The 25741-nt window shown below is 44.9% G+C and overlaps 1 protein-coding gene across 1 annotated transcript in view; it reads left to right on the forward strand.

Moving 5' to 3' along the window:
* LOC8032054 (fatty-acid amide hydrolase 2-A) overlaps nt 1–25741 on the forward strand; it is a 119712-nt gene that overhangs the window by 69135 nt on the left and 24836 nt on the right. The window contains exons 2-3 of the mRNA XM_040219488.1: nt 7462–7684; nt 15140–15349. Of these exons, the coding sequence (XP_040075422.1) occupies nt 7462–7684; nt 15140–15349 (433 nt within the window). The remainder of the gene's footprint in view (nt 1–7461; nt 7685–15139; nt 15350–25741) is intronic.

A 25741-nucleotide genomic window follows, 5' to 3' on the forward strand; every position in this document is an offset into this window, starting at 1 on the left:
TCTAGAGCCTTATATAGCCTACATATAGAAGGTAATCATTTTTTCGGTGATCACCTCTGCGCTTATTAAGGTTCCAAGTATTCGATCTTCTCCTCGGGAGTCTGTCAAAGGGGAAACAGTGTTTTGAAGTTCGTGGACGATATCTCTTAGTAAAAGGCATTGGTAGAACTAATAACAACTCGGCGCAGTCCTTAAAACAATATCCACACAAACGGCTGATAAAATACATGTTATTGCTTCTCTGCGTAGCATCTCTCAGGACAAAGCGAATCAAGGCAGTATCTTCACTTTAAAATACTGTAAACGACTTTATTTCCGTGAGGACCTAATTCTCGCGAAGTTCGCGAATCGCTTACAATTCCGAAAAATAGGTCCCGTGAACAATTCCGGCAAAATGTAAAAACATTAAAAGCTATAATGCGATCCCAGCGCGTCGCGAAGATTAGAATTTGCGAATTATTCCAAAACTCCAACTTTTACCTAAATCGCAAAATATTGAGCCCGCGAAAAAAAAAAATATTTTACAGTAGTTGTTTTGTTTTTCCATTTTAGTACTTGACTATTTAATATGGTAGTTAATATCATATATATATTAAAGTCACTATTCGCATCACGTACAATGGTGAGTATACACGTTCAGTGAACTAACATTGTGCTAACAAAACCACGCCAAACGTATCTGTTCACAGCACCTGCTGAAGCTTTCCAGCATCAGCAAATGTTGTGGTTGTAGTTCCCGAACCCCGTTTGTGATTGGTGTGCAAGGAACTGATCAGGTGTGTTCTTGATAAAGAAAAGGAAACAATAACATAAACTGGGCTGATTTATCAGTGCGATGCTCCGCAATTCAGTTGACAAACTAATCAAATGTTGTATTTAGGCGCTTCAGTGTACTCCATATCTGCTTGAAGCGAACTTCTAGAAGGGGAGCTTTTCAATATTCTCGTAGTTTAAGTCAAACTACCAAAGTATTGCAGTCAAAAGGTACTTAGAGTATAACACAACAGTATTTACGATTTTCAGGTGTTTTAAGAGTATTCTGCACGTATTTTTAAATGCTCCATTTTTTTAAGGTTGGAGTATATTTTGCATGAATTAAATAAATATTTCAAGAAATATATGTGAAAGGTATTTATTTTGTGCCTATTAATTTAGTATTTACATATTTCAAAGCGCATGAAGGGAACTTCAAATGTAGTTTAAGTAAATGTATTTTAAAATGATTTTTAGAAGTATATTTTAGTACTAAGTAAAAAAAAAGAAGTTTATATTTTCGGTCTATTTTTCATGTACTTAAAATTATGAACTGTATTTCAAATACACTCAAATTAGAATGTGGTATATTTCAAACGTATTAGTTTTCGCTAAGGGTGTGAGAGTGACTAGGCTAGGTGGCGCAAGCTACCGCCCGTTACAAGGGGTATAGTCATTAATATCCCATCCGTTCATCCTGGATGAGCTTCACTTGCGTCCCGCCTTCAGCGTGAGCTTTCTTTGTTCGAAAACGCTTCGACATCTCGCGCACCTCGAGAGCGCAAGCGTTTTCAAAGCATGGCGGAAGGCATGGAGCGCGTGCTGAAGGCCGGGCGCTCGAAAGACACGCCATACCGTTCTCACTTCGTCAGTGATTGTAGTGACTTCATTGTGTGACCTCATTGAGCTTATCATATTAGTCACTTTGTAAAGACAATAAGCAATAGAGATTTAGTAGACCGTTCGGTGCGGAGAACGGGCCCAGCAGGCGCGTGCTCAATCCATTCTTCAAAGTGACAGCACGAGCTCCCGCTAGCAAAGCATAGCTATAAAATACGTTTTACTAAAAGTCTATCATAATACAAACCTTTTAAGGCCAAACAACTACCGCAGCTCGTTTCGTCCATGTTATCGCTTCTCTGTGCAGAGGAGCGATAACATGCCCGCTAGTTACCGCCTTTGTGGATTTAGCATCTGCAGCGAATGATTATTGCTCGTGGCAATGTTTCTTTTTTTTTTACTAAGAAATTGGTTTATTAACGTCCTAACACTGTTTATCATTTGTCAGACTTCTGAGGAGAAGGTAGCATAGTAGGAACCTTGATAAATGCTGAGGTTGTGACCGTTCAAATGAATATCTTTCATACCTAGGGTATATATAAGGCGGTGGAGTAGGTATCGAGATATCGATTCAAGTGTTGTTAGTGCTACATGTTGTTTCTGTTCTTTTCCTCCGTGCACTTCGTTTCCTAAGTTCAGGATTTAAAAGGACAAAAATGTTAATCAAACTGCAGGAATATTTTTAACCGCAGTTGAAAAATTCAATATGACACTGTAACCAAAGATTTTATTAAAATTCAATTTGCAAAATTAAAATTCAATTGAAACTAAATTGCTAAAATTTGAATTGAAACGCAGTGACCAATATTATATGAAGACTCAATAGGAACAAAAGAAAATAACAATTAAGTTTCAATTTAGACTCAACACCGATGCATCAATTGGGTAAATTCTTTACAATTTCAATTGAAACTAATTTGATTTTGCTGCAAAAATTCTTTACAATTTTATTTGAGACTCACCACGATGCATTGGGTGAATTCTGTATAATTTCAATTGAAACTAATTTAATTTTGTTGCAAGAATTCTTTACAATTTTAAGAGACTCAACACGATGCGCTGGGTGAATTATTTACAATTTCAGTTAAAACTCATTTCATTTTGTTGTAAGAATACTGTCTTTGTACTTTTTTTTTTGTTGCTCTTTGCTAATTTTAGATAAAACTATTCTTTACATCCGCTTGCTTCTAAATATATGGATCCTTTTATGCTAACTAAGTAATCCCCACATGCGAATAATGCTGTACTTTGGAAGCCGATTGTTGCCTGGTTTCTCTGACGCGCACAACTGAAAGTGCAGGAGGCGCTCTTCGCTCTCGCTCTTGTTCAATCGTTCCTGTGGCATTCTGGAACGGAATGACCAGAGTCTTCAACACAGGTATTCAATATTCGGGAGGATAATGAGCAGCGGTTCGGAAACAAGCGTCACGCAGATCAAATGAACCCATTAGTGCCTCTGCAACGGCTTTAGATAATGTGGGAAACGACGGCCGACTGTAATTGCTACTGATGACCTTAGCTTGGCTATCAAACTTCTCATAGTAATATTAGTCTCTTGAAAAGATCTACCTTGGCCAGGAACTTTAGCACTTTTCGCAAGGGAGAACTGGATGACGGGGTTCGTGGATTGCTATAAACTAGAAAAATATAACGGCGTTTTCAGCGTGTAATTTGGCGTTTATACGTGTCAAACAAACCAAGTGAACCTGGCACTCGGAAAAATGGGAAATAATTTAAACCACATGGGCATCTTTTGATTTGCAACCGAAATCCCGGTTACACGACGCCTCCTTTGCAATAAACCTCCATCAGATTGCGGGTACCTCGGCCGGGATGCGAACTTGAAAAACCCCACAAAGTGTGCTGCGATTGACAGTGGCAGCTGGTAGCCATCATGCCGCCATTTTTGGCGCGACAGTGAAATGCATGGAGCGAGAACTCGCGCGTCAGATTCGCACATCATGAGATCATGAGACTTATCCGGTTTCGGTATCGGAGTGTATACGTTGCGCCGAATTGTGCTCGTATAATAGAAAATATTGGGCGATCATTCCGATAACTACAATAACAAAACTCGATACCCCACCGGCGCTTTTGTGCAAGCATCGTATTGCTATCGGTTATTGTTATCGGAGTTGTCAAATGAATCTACTAAAACATCCTATTAACCGCGGTTCTCTATAAAAAAAAAAAAATTGTTTGCGTTTGTACAGCGCTGGGCACATTGCCCCTGCTCAGGAAAGTCAGCAGACATTAGTTAAGGGCGGTCACGACTACGTTTGGGTAGTCGCGATGAAAACACAAAAGTGCCGAAAGTACTTTTGCAAAGTTTTCTGGCGCTGCCCTGGCCCGGCAACTTTGACATAACCGTGTGGCTAGTCCGAAAGCTAATTCTAAGAGGACGTCTGCGCTAGAGGACCGAGGGGCAAAAACGCGTCAGGGGACTCGTCGCTTAAAAAAAAAAAAAAAAAAAAAGAAGCATTACCATGAACAAAATATTTTCTCCTGAGTATATCTACGAAATATCTAAACAAAATAATAATTTTCTTTCGAGAAAATCAATTTTGAAGTTTTCGCGTACGCCTCCGAATCACAGGCTGCCGCTCTACTGGCAACAACGAGCAGGGGTACTCGTGACGTCAAAGGTTGTATTCGAGAGCAAACGATGCTTTCTGCTCAAGCGCGTTGTGCGTTGTAGTGATAGTGAGCGTCTGTGGTTTTGTGAATTACGCCTGATTTAGGCTATTTGCGCCAGGCAATGGAGAGTGGAGAAATTGGTGATGTGGTGTGGGGTGCAATGACACCAGGAAGAAATGCAACAGAGTAACCTCTTATTGGTTTCCGACCGAGATGTCTCTGCGACGGAAGGGGGTCGGAACAGTCTGGTGCGAACGCTAGCTTGATAGCGTTCGCGTCGTGCTAGGAGACAGTTCGCACCATGCTAGCAAACAGAACCTTCCATACCATTCTGCTTCTGAAGCGGCGTCTGGGTCCACATGTCGGCGGAACGCGAATGCTGCCGGGTGGTCTCTTCGGAGGCGATGCCGGCGGATCCAATGCGAACGGTGAATCGTCTGCAGTCTCGTTCTGAAAATCCTAAAACGTTTGCTGGTCATTGCTTGACACAGACAAGCTTGATGAGTCGTAGTCTGTTATTTCCCAGGGACGATCGTGAGGGCCTTCCGACTGCTTCTGACGCTGAACGAAACAGGCTCAAGCCACTGCGCCGATGTTTATACAACATCTGATCTCATAAAAAAATGGCGGACCACTCAAGTTGCAGCTTTGCAAGTTTGTTTTGGTGTCGGTAACATTCTGTTTCTAAAATAAAAAAAAAAAAGGTTTAGTAAGTTTCTTCGAAATTGATTTGCTGCTCTTAGCTGTTTCTTGTGCTCTTTCAGAAAACATGTTTAGTTGAAAACGTTCAAATTGGCGCTTTAAACCGCGAAGTTTTTGCAACTCTCGTTTCCCCTTGCTGGAGGAAAACATGCGGTTCAGGTCGAGCGGTTTGGAGAGCGAGCGGCCAGTCGTAAGGGGAAGGTGATCGCGTGTTTTTTATCCCTCGCCCGCGCCTGACGCGAAACGAGAGGTAGCTTTCGAACACTCTTCGAGGGGCCTGACACTCGTCAGTACAACGGAATGGATAAAAAAAAAAGTCACAATAAAAAAGAATAGATCAAATGTATTTGAGTTAATCGGATTCATGTAATTGAAATCACTGCAGCTATAAACTAGTGCGTATTAATCATCAGATGCATTTTTAAACGTGACAGATTGATTGATCACTTCGTCCGATCACTGTAAGCAGTGCTGAAAAAATGATTGCTGTAAATTTAAAGTGCACTTCAATTAGCAACTCTGCCTTGAGTAAAACCTGTCGTAGTAGAACAAAAAACAGCTTAATATCTTTTTAGTTAGTGAAAACATATATTTGCTTTTTTACGCTCCGATGTAATGCAATCAAACATATACATTTCCAGTGTTCCTTTTTTTTTTCCCCGTTCCTAATTACTCGCAGCAGGACGTTACGCGATTCACGAGCGAAGTGAGTGGTAGAGAGAAAGATCAACGTTCCGATGTTCTCAGAAGACCACCGCTTTGTGCTCGTGTTCAGCCAGATGTAAATATTTTGTTCGATGATTCCTCGAATTAAACAGAAAACAAACGCGTATATAAAGCATCAAATGACGAACAAACTGTAAATAAATCAATTATTTCAGGCTATTTTACGGAAAAGGTTCGATCTAAATAATCATAGTAAAACCGGTCCGGTGTAGATACGATTTACTTCACGATTAAAATCATATTGATTTTTTATTCTCCACCCTGGGTGGGAGTGGCACGGTACGACGAGGTGCAAATTATGGAAGACGTCCCGCCGATGAGGAACCCCGAACGTGAGAGTATGTTCAGATCCGAATGCGGCTGGCGGACGTAGCAAAATGTAACCTGGTAACGTCACACGACCCGCAAAAACTGCGGTTTCCGGGGCCCGGGACCTGCCAACTTGCAAACCGGTTTCTAATAAGCTGAGCTTTATAATGGCGGTACATACCGGCCGGCAATCCGTTCTCCAAAAAGCGGAACCGTTTTTTTTCTTTTTTCAAGTGGTGTCACAGCGACGTCAACGATGGCGTATTCCCATTTCCACTGGCTTAATTGAAAGTTTGATATATCCGAACTGTTTGGGGTGCGCGCCGACTGCACTGGAGAGGGAGGTGGGAGCGCGCTCCTCGCGGACTCTCGAAGATTAGCTTGGCAGTAAAAAGTCCCACAATAGGGGCTGCTTTCCCCCTTCCGCCCGTGGCCTGCGTACCTCCATAGCGCTGCGCGTTTTTCTTTTGATTGGGCGGCCCCCTGGAGAACCGCCGTGGCGTTAGTTCATCGACCGCCGCCGGTGCGTCGTCCAAACAGAAGCGCGCACTTTCGACCCAAAACAATTGTCGGAAATGAGGAAAAAAAAAAAAAAAGTGTTCCTTTAACCGCACGCAGCAGAACCCCGTGTGGTTCGGAGTGCCCCCAAGCTCCATGTTGAGCTCCTCTCCCGTCGCTCTTTCGTCGGCACCCCTTGGTCTCCTCTTTTCAAAATCACTTCTGTGGTACTCGAGAAGGCAAATTTTAAGGTCAGTGGAGAAGTTCTCTTGGGGACCCAGGAAAACTACCCGTTCGCGGCTCCCGACGCCTTCTGCAGCAAATTAAAGGGACACTGACAGGATATTTATGGTGACCAAGGTTTTTATTTTTGCATGACATATGAGAGGCCAACTACCCAGAACAGAGTTTGCGGCTCGAAATTCATTTTTTTTTCGCCCGAAAACCGCCTATCGTGGTCGCGTGCCGTTTTGCATGGTTAAGACACAATCACCAAAGATAATCAAAGTCCTGGGTCATCGAAGGCGCACACTCACTACTAAAATAAACAACAAGTATGCTACCCATTTTTTTTTTTTTTGGCGGGGGGGGGGGGGGGGGGGGGGGGGGCTTCTAGAAAACTGCAAATACGTTCATTAAAGAAAAAAAGTTGCACAGCTACGTGACGTTTCGTAACTTTCTCCTCCACTATAATTATCTTCCGCTCCAGTCAAGTTTCGGTTTCGTTTTCGAGTGGTTGCGCATTTTGACTTTATTAAAAATATACGTGACGCTGTAGCAAAACATTGATTGGGTTGTCTTCTTGCACCGTAATAAATCGCCTAACAAAAAAAAAATGATTTTTTCTTTTTTTTTGGGGGGGTGGGGGGGGGCGGTTGTGTTTTTTTAATGATTTATTTGTTCGTAACCCGCGAAACTTGCAAGGCTGATTCCCCGCTACTCTAACACTCACACAACAGACTCGATTTGAGCGCTTCGCCTTCGGTGCTTTCCCAGGTGTCCAGCGAGTCCGTCGTGTTGGCGTTCACCGCCCGCATCCGCCTGGTGGCCCCGGTGCTTCTGGCCGTGGTCGACGAGCGCTTTGAGGCCGCCCTGGACGAGGCTCGAGCCGTAGACCGCCTGGTCCGGGCCACGCCGCCCGACGAGCGACCCGCACTACTCGCACGGAAACCCTTCCTCGGGGTCCCCATCACGGCCAAGTCCCCCGTTGGCATTCAAGGTACGCACTATCGGAAAGATATTCGCGACTCCAACTAACTATAAGTGGCGCCACTCGCTTTCCGAAATGGCGGTTATAGTAAGGGTCGGAGGTGCGCGCCGGCTGCTGAGCCAGTCGAGTGTGCTGGCTTCACTGAGCGACACAAATTATGTGTGGTAATATGAGGAAGCTAGGATGTGATGAGAGCAGGTCACCTCTTTATCCTGAAAACAAAAGCGGTGTTGGGCGTAATACTTACTCCTGGAAGCACGTTTTAATTCCGTAGTGAAACCAAAACTAACCTCCATTTTGGATTTAATTTGACGGTATAGGACTATAGGTCTTAATTTAGAATTTTTTCATAGCTCAAGATATGTCTCACATCGTAAAGATTTAGTGACAAACGTGTTCGATTCAGGCACTTCAAACTATTTTGGAGACTTCAGTGTCCCTTTAAAGACAGGGTCTTTTATACAACTTAGAAGTTAGAGGTAACATAGAATATTGTAGTTGTTGAAAAAAATCAGTGGTGATATTTGTGTGTTCTCGTTGCCTTTTTTCGCTCAAAAAGTTGTAATGTGAAAGATTAAACTGCGGGCCTTTTAAATGGTTTGGGGTATTTAGATGGTTAATTGCTTTAACATTATTCCCAGCCCAATCATAACAGAATAAATAACTTTTTACAATATGCCCCAAAAACGTATAAATCAATAAACGCTGTTCTCACTACAACAACCCAAAGACAGAACCGAGTCAGACAGTTTAAGTGTGTGTGTTTTTTTATATCAACGCGTGACGCATAGGACTTCATATTGCATCCAGTGTTTGACTGTTTGCCTATCTTGATAACAATGTCAGAGTGTTTATATGCTAGAAAAAAATACCGTTCTAAAAAGACTATTATGGTTAAATAACGTATCTTTGTGATCGTAGCGTTAATGGCGTATTAATAATATTAGTATTAAAATTTAATTTAATACGCAATTTTTTTAATACTTAATATAATTTTTTTATTTTTTTATTTCATAATACTATCAGTCCCCCAGTGGGGACTATGATAGGAGTGAGTACAAAAAACAGTAGACAATGTAATACACATGCAGAACACAATGACAAAAAATGAAGGACTATACGACACCTAATACTCATATTAAAAGCAGAAGGTACAGCAAAAATGATAACAGGAGGTCTATTAGTTACATGGGAGACACTTTGTAAAATCAAAAACCGTTTTGGATATAACAACGCTTTCAGGAAGTGTATTCCATTCCCTTATTGTCCGAGGGAAATACGAATTCTTGAAACATTCTTTGTTGAATCTGTACTCTTCGATTGTCCTAGTATGCTTATTACGTGTGATTCTAGATAGATGGGGTTTGATGAATTTATGTTTATCAATCTGCAGTGTGCCATCTAAAATCATAAAAAGCATTTTTAAACGCTTATTTTTTCCCCTCTCTTCTAATAAGGAGATGCTTGCCTTAGAATAGAGCTCAGTTGGTGAATCCAGTCTTCTGTACTTCGAAAAAATGAAACGCAGTGCCATTCTTTGAACTTTTTCTAATTTCAATATTAAACCTTTTGTGTGAGGATCCCAAACTTCACTGGCATACTCCAATCTAGGTCTTATTACCATTCTATAAGCTAGCAATTTAGTTTCAGTGGTTGCCAGTTTTAATGATCTTCTTAGTGACCAGAGTTTAGCTGTGGCTTTTTTTACTATATTACTGACATGTTTGTTCCAACTTAAATCACTGGTTATTGTTACTCCTAAATACTTAAATTCATCTACCCTAGACAAAGGTTCACTCTTCAAGTAGTAGTTATACACAGAAGGAACTCTCCTATGTGTTATTGACATGCAAACTGTTTTGTCAGTATTTAAAGACATTTGCCAGATCTCGCACCATTTGCTAATTTTCTGCAAACAGTCGTTTAGTTCAACATGGTCAGAATCATCCTTTATGTAAGTATACAATATACAATCATCAGCAAAAAGTCGTGCCTTTACTGTAATATCGCGAAGAACGTCATTAATAAAAACCAAAAATAACAGGGGCCCAAGTACAGAACCTTGGGGGACTCCCGAGTCGACCCCGCGAGGCATGGAAGCGTGACCATCAATGCTCACAAATTGCCTTCTACAAAACAAAAACATTTCTATCCATCGCAGAACTTTCGTGTTTTTTAGTAAATGCTTGAGCTTTAAAAGTAATTTATTATGGTTTACCTTATCGAATGCTTTTTGAAAGTCTAAAAAAATTACATCAATCTGACCTCTTCTGTCAAGGGTAGAAGAAAAATCGTGAATTAATTCTGTTAATTGAGTTGTGGTAGACAGGCCTTTTCGAAAGCCATGCTGTTTTTCATCAAGCACAGAGTAGGTATCTAAAAACATCCTTATAAGCTTCGAAACAGCATGCTCAAGTATTTTACAACAAGTAGATAATAATGATATGGGTCTATAATTCGTGACCTTACAGGCATTTCCAGTCTTAAGAATAGATATTATTTTGGCCAGCTTCCAGTCATTGGGAACGGACCCATCTGAAAGCGATTTATTAAAAATGATCGTGAGATATTTTGAACATCATTCGCTATAACGCCTTAAAAATTTATTATGAATGTCATCCGGTCCGGCGGCTTTCTTTGGATCGATAAGAAGTAGCTGTGAAAAAATTCCTTCCTCTGAGACCTCCACGTCTTCGATTGGGGGCACATTCTCAAACAAACAAAATGTTGGTAAGATGTTATTATCAGCGGAAAAAACACTGACAAAATATTGGTTAAAGCAATTCGCAATTTCAGTTTTGTCCTCAATCACTTTTTCTTCTACTATCACTTTGGTAATTACTTTCTTACTTGGTTTTAATTGTCGCCAAAACTTCTGTGGTGAATATCTCAAAAAGTTTTGCATTTTTACATTAAAGAAAATTGTTTTCGAAGTTTTTATTTTTGCTTTCAGCTCTTTGCTCAGTGACTGTATTTTTGCCTGCTGGAACCCGTCGTGTTTTTTGCGTGCTCTTGCTCTACACCTTGACAATCGTCGTTTGTGGTGGATTATGTCCCTTGTAATCCAAGGACTGTTCAAGTTTTTTTTTTCTTATTTCCACTGGGACAAACTTACGAGTGCATTCAAGTATCATTTCCTTAAAATTGAGCCATAGGTCATTCACTTCTATCAACGGGTTGCCAGCTAGGTGCTCGAAGTTGTCATAGTTCAGGCTAAGTTGATCAATAACTGACTCGTCATTGGCTTTTTGAAAGTTTTTATACGAAGTAATTTCAATTCTCCTGAGCATAGGCTTTAAGGACAACGTAAAATGTACAGTGCTGTGGTCCGAAACTCCCGGGCTAATCTTGCAATCATACGCGTGGTTTATAAGGTTCTCATTTATAAATATTAAATCCAAAAGAGCTTCTGATTTCCCTTGTATTCTAGTATGTCCCTTAACAATTTGAGTTAAATTATGTGAGAAAACTGTATCTAAAAGTTCCTCAGCACATGGTACTTCGTGGTTCCCAGATCCTAACGTTACCCAGTCAATTCCACCGAGATTGAAATCTCCCATTAAAACAACCTTCTTGGAACTTACTTTCAGTTTAAAAAGGAACTCACTTAGTTCTCGCAAATATCCACATGGCATTTGCGGGGGTCGATACAGTACTCCCACAATTAACTCACTTTTTTCCATTTTGATGCTACACCATACATTTTCTATGCCTGGAGATCCCTCGATTTCTGAAGAATTTAAACAAGATTTGATTACTAGAGCAACACCCCCTCCTCTACTTTCTCTGTCCTTTCGATAGAGCACGTAACCGGGAGGTATTATGATATCATCTGTCACAGACGAGTCTAACCAGGTTTCAGTGATAGCTACTACATCGGGGTCATGCTCTATTAAAATATGTTCTAGCTCGAGGGTTTTATTTACGATACTTCTTGCATTAAGGTTAATAAATAGGACACTGTTTGCCTGTGGGAAATCAGATGCCTGTCAATTATCATGCTCGGATGAAGGTACTTCTCTGACTGAGTAAAGTTCAACTCTCTGGTTTGTATCTACTTCCCATGCGTAAGTCACTCCATTAATCTTCAATTTATCATACGCTAAGTATACCTTCTCTCCCCTTTGCCTGTTTTCTTTCGCACTGTCCCACAGTTTTTTCCTTATCATTCTAACATTTTTCGAAAAGTCCTCGTTAATAAATATGCGCGTTCCTTTTAATTTTTTAGCATTTCTGAGAATATTTTGCCTTTCATTGTAGTTTCCAAAGCGCAAGATTACTGGTCTCGGTTTACCCCTAGCCACCCTTCCGAGACGGTGAATTCTTTCGAGAGATTTAACTTCAACAGCCATTTTTGTTTTAAAGAAGCCTTCCACCACTTTTTCCACCAAATGTTGCTCCGTTTCTGCGTCCTCTACTACGTAGATTACCAAGTTATTTCTCCTACTTCTATTTTCCAAGTCATCGATCTTTGACTCGAGCTTTACTACGGTCGCTTCTAAGTGCACTAGTTTTCCTTGTGTGTTATTTAGCTCCCTACTGAGATCCTTTATTGCTTGTTGTTGCTTCTTATCTAATTTCAAACGCGCGAACAAGTGTGACAATCAAAAGTGGGCTAATTATCATCACTGGTGCAAACTGCAACGTTTTTAATGACCAAGTTATAAAACAATAGTCTAAAATCAATCAAAACATTCTCGCTAATGTGGGAAATCCCTGTAAAATTACATTCGTTGTGGATAAAGCGTATTTTGCTTTCAATGTCGCGACTTTTGACACTCGGCAAGAGTTACAAAGTCGCCGCCAATAGCCTTCCCGACCTAATGCCCTAAAATAATAAAAATAAAAATAAGGAAATATAGATTTTTTTAATTATTAATTTTTTATAGCATCTAGTTACTTGCTCGTGGAAATGGAGCGTGCTGGTTAAGTTACGGTGTTTGTGGAGAATAACATGTTTTCGTCCTCTATGTTATTCTCCACAAACACCGTAGTTACTTGCATTTTTATGGTCCGCGGTTTCGCCAATCTCAGCCTTTCCAGCTCGAAGGAACGCCTACCTGCTTACACGTCTGCTCACTGCAGCACGTTGCGTTGGCGTTGCAAGCCGGTGAAACAGTCGTGAGTCTCAGTATTGCGTATACGAGCAAACGCAAGCACTGTGTGTTTGTGTTAGCTTTGCGTGTTTGCGCGTGCGCGGAGCCCAACATTTTGGCCTTGGATTGGCGCATGGCGATGAGGCGCACGCACAACGTGGGGCACGCAACTCTAATGCAAACGCACAGCGCTTGCGTTTGCTTTTATGCCCAATACTAAAGCTCTCCAGTAAGGTACAATCCCATACCGGCTGCAGCACTACGTCGGGACAGTGAAGAATGTTTTTTGCGTTTGGAAATGACAATAGACCGATCTCACCAAGCGATCGGCGCATGCGTGACGCCGCCTTAACTTTAGTTTACAGGAGGCAAACGGCAGTGCACGAGAGGGCTCTTACTGTCTCGTGCTCCACGCGCGCAGAGCTCCTGCGAGGTTGTCGCACGTGCAGAAAGACTCAAGTTCCCTCGATGCATTGCGGCAGCGGTGGCGTAGTCAAACTGACTGGTGAGATCGGTCTATTAGGAGTATTCACTGGGCGCCATAATTGTGGGTGATGTCTAAAGCGCATGAGTAAGTGAGAAAACGTATTTATTAAAGGAATGGGATACATCACGATTTCTTGATAAAGTCATCCAATCGCATGCTCTGAACGAGCCCGCACTAATAGGCTGCTAAGACCGGCAATCTTGAGGGTGCGGAATGCACGTTACAAAAGAACTGCGGAAGCTCGCCATCAGCACGCGCTCAGCAGTCGTGCACACAGCTATGGCCGCCAGGGAATACTTCCTATTCGCGAGCTATGATCGCGTGCAGTTCCGCCGCGCCCGCTGCACAGGAGAATCGGGGGACCCTCACTAGAGTGCTTCCCTTTTCCGCCGCGGGAGGGCGAGCAACTAGCTGGAGAGGCGAATAGTCCGCCGTGCTTATTTGACGCACATATAGGTTTTCAAAGACGCTGTCGTTCAAACTAGGGCAGTTCGAAGTTTAGGTTCTGGTCTCTAAACTGAATGACATATCAAGAATTTATAGAAATTTGGTGAACCGCTGTCGTATAAATAGCCAGATTGGATGGTGTCGCTCAAATTGGGCGTGGGTGTTTATACATCGTTTGATGCCCTCCCTAATAATTTGTGAAATTCCCGACTCTCAACAACGAATTTAAAGAGCCGAATTGCGAAGGAGGCGGTGGTTAGATGTAGTGCACACCGACCCGCCGTAAGTTCAACTGGATGGAATAATCCGAGTATATAGAGTAAGACGCTTCGAAAACAGTGCCGTTACATTTCTGCGTGGTTTTGCAGAGGAGCCTCCCGGGCTCAGCAAATGTGAAATGTGAACCCATCTTGAGGTAAGACAGGCTCGGTGAGCACTGAAGAACGTGTCGTAGAACGGGCATTCCAGTAGCTCCGTAAGTTGCCGTTTTGGGAGACACCATCTGGCCACGATGTGGCGGAAGGCTGCTGGGTCGCCAAAGGGCTGCTTTCTTCTGTAGGTCAATATTATTTTTCAGAAAGAACGGAGAATAGGCAGGCAAGCAGGCGAACTTTCAGCATTGTGAAAAGCGGAGACCGAAGAAGAAAAAAAGGGGGACGAGAGGTCTCAGGCCCAGCTGCGGCGGTTATTTTCACTTCCTTGTTTGTAAGGACGAGCTACAGTCGACCTTCTGACGCGTAAGGTCAGTCGTTATATCAACAACACCCAACCACACACCAGGTCCAGTCTCACCAACAACCCTTAAGTCCCGTTCGCACACTTGCGTTGGCTTACGACCGACTTCTTGCGATTTCTTACGATGAGAGAGCACGCTGGCAGCGCCATCTATGAGGTGACCCTGGAAGTGCATTTCGCCAGAGCCAAGGTTTTTACTTGCGAGCTCGACAAACTATACAAAATTGTCGTATATAACATTGTCAAAAGTTTTTCAAGTAAAAAAGAATGAACGATCTCCGAAAAAAATATACCAGAGTGGAGTGGAGCGAACGTTTATTAAAATGTTCTAACGGTTACGTTTTGGTAAGACCAGAAAAAAAAGAAAAAAAAGCAAATATACTGGAGTGTTATGTGTTCCACGGTTACCCGACAGATGGCACCAGTGCGTTCTCTCGTCGTAGGAGATTTTCGGAGGTTTCAAGGCGCACGGTCGTAAGCAGTTGCAAGTGTGTGAACCAGCCTTTACGAGTTCACACACCTGAAGGGCGCAGAAGCAGCCGACCGAGACAGCTCGGCCTCATTCCTACCCCACGGTCACTTCTCAGTGTGCGTCGTTCTCCCTTTTTGTTCCCCGGTCTCGAGTGTTTGTCCCTTGTTCGGCCGGTGGTACCACCAGGCCGACGCTAACGACGTTTCTTCCTGTCCCGAATGACGCAGGGCTGGTGTTCGACGCGGGACTCAAGTGCCGCCGCGGCGTGGTCGCGGAGCGCGACTCGGACGCCGTGTCGGCAATGCGCGAGGCCGGCGCCGTGCCACTGGCCCTGACCAATGTGTCCGAGCTGGCCATGTGGTGGGAGTCCTTCAACAAGGTGCACGGACGCACCAACAACCCGTACGACCTGAGGCGCATCCCCGGAGGATCCAGCGGTCAGTGTGCACACGCCGTCTTCACCGTGAACCGGGGTGACCTAAAGGCACAACGAACCGGCAAAATCATCTTTTTGTAGTGCCTGGCACGCGTCTCAAAAATTACTTAATTCCACGCTTCCTCTAAAAAATAAGAGCGCTATTTATACTATACGTGGCAGACTTTGAGTTAAAAGCGCAAACGAAACTAACCTTTAATTGAAGGCGTCGACTTCGGTGGCAATGTAACTTTCGGTTTTGCTCCTAAAATAAGCGCGTGAATTGTTTTTTTTTCTTCAAAGGCTAGGATTTATTGTGTGGCGTTGAGTTCGGCTGAAAAAACAAAACAAAAAAACGTATGCACCCACGCGGTTAATATCTTGTAGTACCGGGCATTCGTGAAAAAAAAAAGAATCGTGTTTTTCGGCCCGCGTAGATAAGCTATGCGCCACAGAAAGCTCGGTCTTCGTAACAACGCGGCGCTAGTGGTTGGGACAGAACTCGAAGGTTTGAGAACATGACGTTACTTGTATCTAAATATAGTTGAGAAAGACGATGTCTTTCTCAGTTATCACAATTTTAGGTGGTATCAAAGGAGGGTCTCGTTAGACAGATAAATCACAAAAACTATTGCCTTGCTGTGCACATTTATTGCAGTAGAATATAGCCGATCGTAAAATTATTCAAAAACCCGGAATGTAACGACACATTCATGTTCTTCTTTCCTCGAATTATTCAGTGGAATGAATTAGCATGCGGAGTTGTGAACGGTGCTAGTTCTCCAGACTTCTCTTCTACCTATGTTATCGCGGCAAGCGCCACGTGCGTGATATCGTTTTTTCTTCTACTTCCGTAACAACCTGGGAAACGATTAACAGTAGTAATAAAGAGAGAATTAGAAGAAGAAGAAGAAAAAAAACACGGCATGTATGCACCATCTGGCAGAGAAGGAACGTTAAGCAACCACGGTTCTACACCAAATTGACTGGAGCGTTCTTCATTGGTAAAAATAATATAATACGTCATATGGCTTTTTCGTATGACATTATGGAATATAGGTCGTATGTGTGCAAATGGTATTTTGTCAATAGGAATATTCTATTTCCAGGCAATCTTTTGGGGAGGTTCAGTGTCCCCAAAGACGGGTGCAAACTCCTTCTGCATCGTACAAACGACAGTCTGGCAGACATCAGTCACCGCGATATGCGTGGTTCGAATACCGCGTGTCAAGTCTCTCCTCAAACTCGTTGCCATACGGCATTGGAAGCACGGATCTCGTGGCGACTCGGGTTCGAATCTTTGTGCAGACTGTCTTTTGATTGATGTCTGAGCAGCTGAAAGCCGCAGTCCCTGCGCTCGTCCATCATGCAAAAGACACCACGGGGTATCTCCGGTGACACGATGAAAGAATTGTGTGCGAACACGCCTCATGCACGTTCCAAGGCTTCGTCCACGTACACTCTTCGAACAAGACTGCAGACGGTGTTTCTATGACTTACGCGAGAGGACCGTCATACAAGCAAGAAACACGCTTCAGAGGGAGAGCGTCTGAAGACCGTCTTTGTATGATCTAGCACGCAAACGTGGCTTAAGAGTTTGGAACACAAACAAAAAGCGAAAAGGGCTCATATCGCAATCCTCTTAGCAGAACTTGAATCTGTGCGATTATTCTAGTTTTGATACCTCGTAAATCGGAAGGTGCAACGAGACTATATACTCGGAATGATGGGTTCTATAAAACGTCCTAGACGACAGTTCATATAAAACGGCTCTTCTCCAATATGCATATTAGGTCGAGGAATTCAGTACGTGCTTTCTTTCAAATACGCTTAAATAATAAGAATGATTTTTTTTCCGTGTGTGTGACCTTTTGCGATTGCGCGTGAGCTTCGGCTACACGCGCATTCGAGTCGATCCCCCCGTCTCGCACGAGTGAGGCAGATAATTGGCGGCTGAACACGAGGAAAACACGACCGCTCTCGCGACCGGTTTTGAGTTGATATATGATACCATTTTCCTGGTACAACAATCTACACTCGCGGCAAAAAGCAAAACAAAACAAAAAAAGAGGAAAAAATCCGATAGTTTCGAAAGAAACAACATTATGGTCACGTTATTCCGAAGCACAATTCTTCACTTCGTGGAGCAACATTCCTCGGCAAAGTCCTACTTTGTCTTTATAGCACACACGAGTAAATCCGTGTTTTGAAGGAGAGTTACAAATACGACGTTTTACCATCCGATTATTTTTTATTGAATTGTAAAGTGCGCGCGTTTTCCTCGCCGCGAATGCTGTTAACCCGAACACGACATTGGCACGTTTTGAGATTTTATTTCGATGGGGTTTTGGCGGTCATCAAATATTACCGCTTAGATTAGTGTCCCAAACGACTACTTTCTATTATTATATATTACATTTCGTGCACCATCATGGTGTTTGTCATATTTCTGCACGTGTTGTATCATCGCTGAGCTAGTCATAAACTGAAAAGGCCTCGTGACATGCACTTTTGACGCTGCTTGATTGGTCCCATTACATGGTAGCGTCAGCTGCGTCTGGACCAACGTTAGTACAACGTTTTAATAACGTTGGCGTGGACTTAAAACGAGGAATAGGGAGTATTTACTGACGGCCATAGCTGCTTGCGAGACTGCTGAGCGCGTGCTGGCGGCGAGCTTCCACAATTCTCTCGCAACGTGCATTCTCCATCATAAAGAATACCGGTCTTAGGAGCCTAGTAATGTGAGCTCGTTATGAGCATGCGCTCTAAACAGCATACTCAAATAAAAAAAAAAAGTTTAGTTTTGAAAAAAAAATCCGGTGATATTGCGCAGTGTACAGGGAATTAGCAAGTTGCACAATTATTACCGTAACCTAAAGCTACGTTCGATCAATCATGCCATAAGAAATGCCTCGATATTCTTTTATCTTTTTGAAAGTGCTACAGAAACGAAGGGTTTGCACCTATTACTTTGTTTAGCTGTAGTCTATGTTGTGCCGGCAGCCCAGAAACACTAATCTAGACTAGTGTTTCTGGGCTGGAGGGAGAGGAGTCATTAAAACTAATTTTAAAACGAACGAACAGATTTCAAAATTGCGCCTAGTGGCAGTCTGCGAAGCTCCTTTGGTATGCTGCCACGTTATGATTTCCTAAAAAGCAGCGCCAGTTCGCGGCAGTGTGGCTCGCTCGTGGAGTTACTTAGCACTGAATGTGACTTGGCGGAGAACGCTAACGCCTTTACCACATCGTATATGTTGAAGCTTCCACAGTGCTTCCGCAACGTGCATTCCACACCATCCAGATTTGCCGTTCTTTGCTTACGATAGATAGGAGCTTGGTCTGAGGAAGCGGGGACCTCCGCCAAGCCAACCGTACCACTCCCCCCCCCCCCCCCCCCTCCTCCCCATCCTCCCGATGTGCCGCAACATAGCCTCTTCTATACTCACAAAGCCTGGCAGTTCGACGACGGACCCATAGGGTGCCCGGTCGCAGATTTGGAGCGCTAAGATCTGGTACCACAGAGCATCAAAGAGCCATTTCTAGGGGAACCTGGACGTCAGCGCACAGCTTTTACAGCGGCGAGGACCCGAAACACACTTGTTCGCTCGGGAGAAACGTGTTTCGGCGTCTCGCCGCAGCGGGGCGCCAGTCACGTGGCTCTCCTCTCATCCGTTGTCTGCCGCTCCACCTTTTCCATTTCGGCGGCCGCTTCTCTTGGCGACCTGCCAGGATTTGTTAGTATATACACGTTTGCAAGTCCGGCTTCAGGGCGCTGCCATCTTGCCTGTCTGGGGTGCGCTTGGACCAGTCATAATCCGATTACGAAGCCTTGCTAAGGCGTCGTAATCGGAGTATGGCCGCTCCCGAGAGCGCACCCCACTGAGGAAGATGGCGGCGCCCTGAGACCGGACTTGCAAACGTGTATAGGAGGCTATGGCTGTAAATACAAGCTCAAATATGGCATTCAGTGAATACCTTATATACATAGCTTCCAGGTGTCACCTTTGCTGGAAACTGATGGTTATTTCTACTTACTGGTCCCCTGCGGTGTGAAACTAACACGGCGAACCGAACGCTCTTGCTTCAATTTCACCTATAAAGCTTAGATAGAAGAGCGGGTAGCGGGAGCGCCCTCTGCGCCAATTGGTTGTCAGTGCACACGAGCCTTATGTCGGGTGGCGAGAAGGAAAGTGGGCCGAAAGGCTGACACGTTTGCAGACGATCAACGGTCTGTTACCTTTTCGCAGCTCGTATTGCGAACAGGGCCCATAAGCCACTAGGCTCGGATCGAGCAGTTGGAAACCCTTCGTAATATAGGCTCTCTAATTACACCGAATGCCAGGGCCCCACATCGCTGAGGCCAACAAAACTATCTCCTTTCTGCTGCTTCCACGACAAACAAAAAACTAGAAAAGAACGCGCAGTGACAACTGTATTTTTTCGCTCGTCCGGGATCTGTGACTCACCACGCCAGCTTACTGTGTTCCGACGTGATCGAACAGGAGCTTGCTAAGTATTCTTATGCGAGGTTAAAACCTCCAGAGAAGGTGGAAAGTTTGCGAACGAGAATAAGTTCACGTTTCAGCGCTACACTAGATACAGTCACCGACACAATGAGAAGGGCAGGGTGTGTCTTCCGAACGCCCAGCCTCCAGCACGCGTTCTGAGCCTACGCCCTGATTTGGCTCCGCGCTCGCGATCGAGGTGCACTCGACGCCGAAGCGTCGGGGAAGGTAGGAGGCTCGCGCTAGAGGCGAGACAGCCGCAGTGGAGCTCCACCCTGCCCTTCCCACCTTGTCAATGACCATAGCCGAGGGCGCCGAAGATACAGCGATGAAATCGCAAAGCCATTTGCGCCAAACTGCGCCAGAGTAGTTACCCTGCTACGTCCTATTGCATCGCTCTGAAATGTGAAACAAGTTCGCGCCAACATCGCACCGAAACTTAATTTTTATTTCATTAATGCTAAAAAAGTATGAAAGATGCCTACAATTCTCTATAATGCCGGACTAGAACACAGCTCTTGAGGAGGAGGAGGGAAGGGTACGGAACGGTACGGAGGTGAATTTACCGTGAAATTGTGGGACAATTTCCCGGTATATTCCCCCGCTAAATTTTGTGGAAAAATTTCCCGCTAAATTTAGTAGGGAAATATCCCCGCTAAATTTAGCAGAAAAACTTTCTGCCAAATTTAGGCACCAATTGACGTCACAATAGTGATGTCACACGCGGCGTGACCCTCGTAACGTCACACGTGACACTCATGACGTCACACGTGACGTCATTTCGGGAAACGTCCCATAATGCAACGCGCGGTTACGCCGATGGCGATGGCTACGGCGACGTCGCTCAAGCCGTAAATGGGCGTCTCAGAGTTTCGCTCTAAAAATATTATATAGCTCAGGCCCCACCACACGGCCGGATTGTTGCGGTAAGCGTGTGCAAATCTTTAGAACCCTATATATGATTGCTGCCAATAACGAAATTCTCCCTTTCATCTTTTTACCACATACTGACGGAGCTAGGAAGTTTCGCAATATTTCTTAATCTCGTGCTCGTCCGTGGTCTGTTCAGGCCGGTGAGGTTGCTCCGTTGAGTGCGCTTCTCACTACGCCCCGGTGCGATGCGGTGGAGCGACAGTTTGCGGGGCAGACATCGCGATTTTGTGCGTTTAGATTCGCCGCACCGCCTCCGCGTGCTCAGGAGAAAAAGCACTCCTCAAGGGAGGGATGTATACTCAGTTCACCTTTAAACTGAGGCTTGAACCTTCACCTTCAGCCCGAGCTTTCAGGCCTTGCTAACGCAAGTGTGAACGCGAAGGCACGCGCAACAAAAGCATTGCGGAAGCCAGCGAGCTCGCGCGGAAGCCGGACCTTGTAGTCACAGCTTAAAGGAGCGGTTCAACGATACTCAACTGGAATGTTTTAGGGGCGAAGCTCCTTAAGGGGTATTCACACGAGGGAGAAATCCCGGGGATTTCTCCCCGGCACGCGCGCATCACGAGATAAAAACGCGAGGCTTTTGCACATGGCAAAGCCTGATGTTTTCGTCGTTGGATGCGCGTGCCGGGGAGAAATCCCCGGGATTTCTCCCTCGTGTGAATACCCCTTAAAGGGGCTAGCCATGTCCGTATGTCCGTCCGCCGTCGGGTGCACGTGCTCCTGCTCGTGAGCTCACGCGCTCACGTGCTCCGTGTAGGGCAAAAAAAAAAACAACAAAAAAAACAACCACATCTCCACGTGGTGAATGATGTTGATTGGGGCAAAGCTCTGGTGGTGCTTTTCTGCGTAGACGGTGAGCCGCAGCATGCCGAGCCTTTCGTTCGTTTTCATCAATGTCAGAAAGGGAATGTGTGGTATGGAACGTGGTTATATACGCATTTGAGCATTTGAACGCAGCGTGACATGAATAAAACGAACGAAAGGCTCGGCATGCTGCAGTTTAGCGTCTACGCAGACAAGCACCACCACAGCTTTGCCTCAATCAATATCATTCACAACGTGGAGATGCGTTTTTTTTTTCTTCACTTTACAGGAGCTTACTGGCAGTAGCGGGACTCAAGGATACTCGCACGCAACGCCACTGGTCAAGAAACGTCTTTGTTGCGGTGTGATTTCAAGGACAAAAGCGATAATTTTCATTCAATCTCTCCTTTGCAAAATTTGATGACGTAACGTGGGGATCGCAGTACACCCCAATGACGATGTTTGAATGCGATTCATAGATTGGACCCCAGCATTGCGTGGGCACTCGATTTGGGCTCGTGATAATTACTAGCCCGAGAAGCATTCGGGTCCCGTGTCCAATCGCTACAACGACGACAGTAGCCGAGCCATAACAATGTCTGGAACTCAGCGCGTGTCCTGTGCTTTGCCAACCCCAGCGCGTGGCTATGATCAACATTGGCGGCATATAATCGGCTCCAGATCACGTGACTGCTTGTTCTGGCTGTGAGTTGAGGGAATGAACGCTGCTCGTTTTTCTTTAATTTTTTTTCCGTAACTTCTATTGCGTGGGGCGAAAAACGAACGGGTGTTTCATAGGTCATTAACGCCAGGGATGCCTTCTAAGCCGTATTTGCGCAAAGTACAAAGATTGTTGCATCGCCCCTTTAAAGGGGTACAAAAACCAAATTCTAGACCCCATCTGTTTGCTTGAACATGAAGAGGGTTAAAATAGGACTTCACCAATGCCAATATTTTGTAGAAAAACACGAGAAACCGTATTTTAAACTGAACAAAACGATAACCAAAAACCTCCTCGTGGAAGTCTGTGAAGCTTCGATAGAATGTCGGGACGACAACATGTTCGTAAGAGAAGCGCCACGACGGGAAGTACGGACACTCATAGGCATTACTTAGGCCTGAACGTAGTACCGAGGCGCTTTGGTGGAGAAAGCAACAGCAGAGTTGGCCACCGTTCGTTTTAGTACCGGGTGGTCTTTCCGGCAACGCTTTTTTGGGGTGGTTTGGAGATTGTGTACGTGCGATGTAAAATCCTCGCTACGAAATGTCTATTTAAATGGGCCCGAATGCCCTCCTCTCCTGATGACGGGATAGCCGCCTTAGTGGACTGCTACTGATAACGAACTCGATCGCTAAAAAGTCAACACAACTACCAGCGCTGCTAAAAGGAGACGGCCCGTACGGCTCTGCAAAGCGACGCGCATGTAAACAAATCGCTGCGGCGTTTTTCGTGGCTTCGGGGATGCGGGAGAGAGCCGACGTCCAGGAAGATCCATTTAAAGTAAAACAGTGTCAGCAAGATCCACGTAAATATCTGTTCACACTGGGACCGGAACCGCACTGTCACCGCGTTCTTGGTAGCCGTTGCGGGAACGATCTTTTGCGACCGACTTTACGAACCACTGGGCCTCTAGACAATGGCAACTCGATGCTGACGTGACGCTTGGCAGAGAGAAATTAGAGCGGCATTGAGTCGCTCCCAAAAACTGCTCTAACTCGACATGCGTTGGCGTACCATCATGTCGGAATAAAATGGACATATGAAAAACATGTATGTAGCCATATTGCGAAGGTAATCCATATGGCGTTTATTTGGGCTTTATAACACAAAAAGAGGAGATTGAATCGATAAGATTGTCCCTTTTCGACGAGAGCGTTCGTTACCGCTGCATGAAAACAAGCTAGGTACGACGAGGGGAAAGGCTGGCCTTCGTACCCCAAAACAGAGGTCAGGGTTCACACTTTTCACACGAGAAGGGTCCACAAAGGTCGCGTGGGCGTATTCCATTCGTCAAGCCAGCCGGCCGTGCGCAGATGGCCTTGTCCCGGGTCGTCGAAGTGTTTCGCTAAGCCTGGCGAGTCTTTGGTGGTCGCTTGGTCGGCGGGACCATTGTTGTAGCTTTTTCAGGTATTCGTGGTTCTAGGGTTTGTCTCCGCTGCGGCGTCCAGTTTGAAGTAGTACTTTTTTTTTCTTGTTGGGACGCGCACAGCGAGCACATAGAAATGCACGTTGGTCGTCGCGACTAGCGATGTTGCCGGCAATGTAGATTTGATCATAAAAAGTGCGTAAAGCTTTGTAGCTGTCGTCGTGGTCGTAGGATTTCATCGTAGCCTACGAAAAACTTGCGATAATTTCGCTCCGTGAATACGGATCTCTTCTTAGGTTTTGCTGTAAGATCGTTTCGTAAATAAGCTCTGTTACCTGTTGCGGACGGCGAAGACAAGGCAGATGGGTCGTACAAATACGACTCTAGGCCGAATCGCTTCTTGGCCATTATGGCCACTGGTGATGTAGCGGTGTGGCGGCGTCTTCGTCCTTATCAATGTCATCATTCCCACCGCTCTCGTCGCGTTGGTCGGCGACCGTTCAGTCGCGGCAGCTCCGCAATATGCTACAGCCCTCAGGTACTCTGACTAAGCGAGATTTGCGAGATTGTAACACGTTGACGCCTCCAAGTATCACGACTCATAACTACGGTACGCTTGGCCCTCCGAGGCATGATGACGTCAAGACTGCGCCGGATCGGCCGGATCTCCCGAGATCAGAGATGGCAAAGTTACTTTAAAAAAGTAATTAGATTACATTACTAATTACTTTCTTAAAAACTGCAAAATGTAATTAAATTACATTACAAATTACCGCAGACTAAAGGTAATGACATTACATTACAATTACTTTCCTAACGTAATTTACTTTGAGACTACTTTTGAATACCTTGAGGTAGTAATTCGTGCTCATATTATTTACCGTATACACCAACATAGTGTTTACAAAACAAGCCCTCGTTTGCCCACACAACGCGTGTGCATGAACCAGATCTGGGAGAAGCATGGCGCGGCGCATGCGCAGTGCCGACAGCAGCGCCACCGCAGTGATGTGGCGTCAAAGAGCTGAGGTGGTCTGTATGTACCAAAACTCACATCTTCCTGTTTATACCGCAACAACCTTATGTGCCTCAAAGTGAACCATACTGAACAGCGGTTTCGCTGGCGCACACGACATCAGTGTTAAACATGATGAATAGCTTCTTTTTTAGATGCGACTCAGAAAGGCAGTCGACTCACCGGTTTCGCTGTTCATTCGACGGTGAAGGTTCTTACTAAAATGGTGATATGTTCCCGTCTTCCTGATTTAAAAGTTGTAGTCCGTGTCAGTTTGTTAAGTCTGGCAATGGCAGCTCGTTCTTAGAAGGAGCCGTCACGTGAAACGTTTCCCTTTCGCCTCCCAGACGCAGTCTAATTCTATTCTCCCAAAAGCACTTACTAAACTCGGCAACAGCTTTTCTCGGCCTTTCCGGGAAGAAGAGGGGATCCCGCGCACAGTTTTATTCGGCTCTCAAAATGGGAGCGGGAACGCGTGCCTCTACCCTCCACCGCATTGCTAAGAAGAGTTGGTGGCGTCGCCAGTTGAGGAATGGCGCCAGCTTCCTAAATTGTGCACTTTCCAAACAAACGGGGGGCGATATATCCTTGTAGGCTTATTCCCGAATAAGCTTCCCAAGGGAAGGCAGTGAGGCATAGCGTGAGCGCAGCTGCTTTGCTCGAGGACGCACGAAAAGCTCTGGGGCTTTGACAAGGCATTTGGAATTCACTATTTATTCCGGTCGTTTGTTGTTCACAATGATCGAAGCTTACGGTTTGACCTTACTTGACAAAAGTACAAGGCTGGGGACCTGTTTTTTGCTGTCTTCTTAGGTGTTAAATTATGTTTAACTCCCTGGTGACGTGCCAATCGCCTTGTAGCCTATGGGCCGTTCATCCCTAAGCTGACGCAAAGTCAGCTTAGGGATGAACGGTGGAAGCTATGTGTTGTTGGAGCGGTCACACGTCTATCGTTCGCCACGTAACCACGCTCTCGTTCATACCCACGCGCAGAGAAAGGGACGGGACAGGTGATTAAAGGAAGGTGTCTGATTGGTTCTGGTTCGCTTGCTGCTCCCACCGCA

The sequence above is a fragment of the Ixodes scapularis genome, unplaced genomic scaffold, assembly GCF_016920785.2.
Source record: "Ixodes scapularis isolate PalLabHiFi unplaced genomic scaffold, ASM1692078v2 PGA_scaffold2__306_contigs__length_199485367, whole genome shotgun sequence".
NCBI classification, from domain to species: Eukaryota; Metazoa; Arthropoda; class Arachnida; order Ixodida; family Ixodidae; genus Ixodes; species Ixodes scapularis.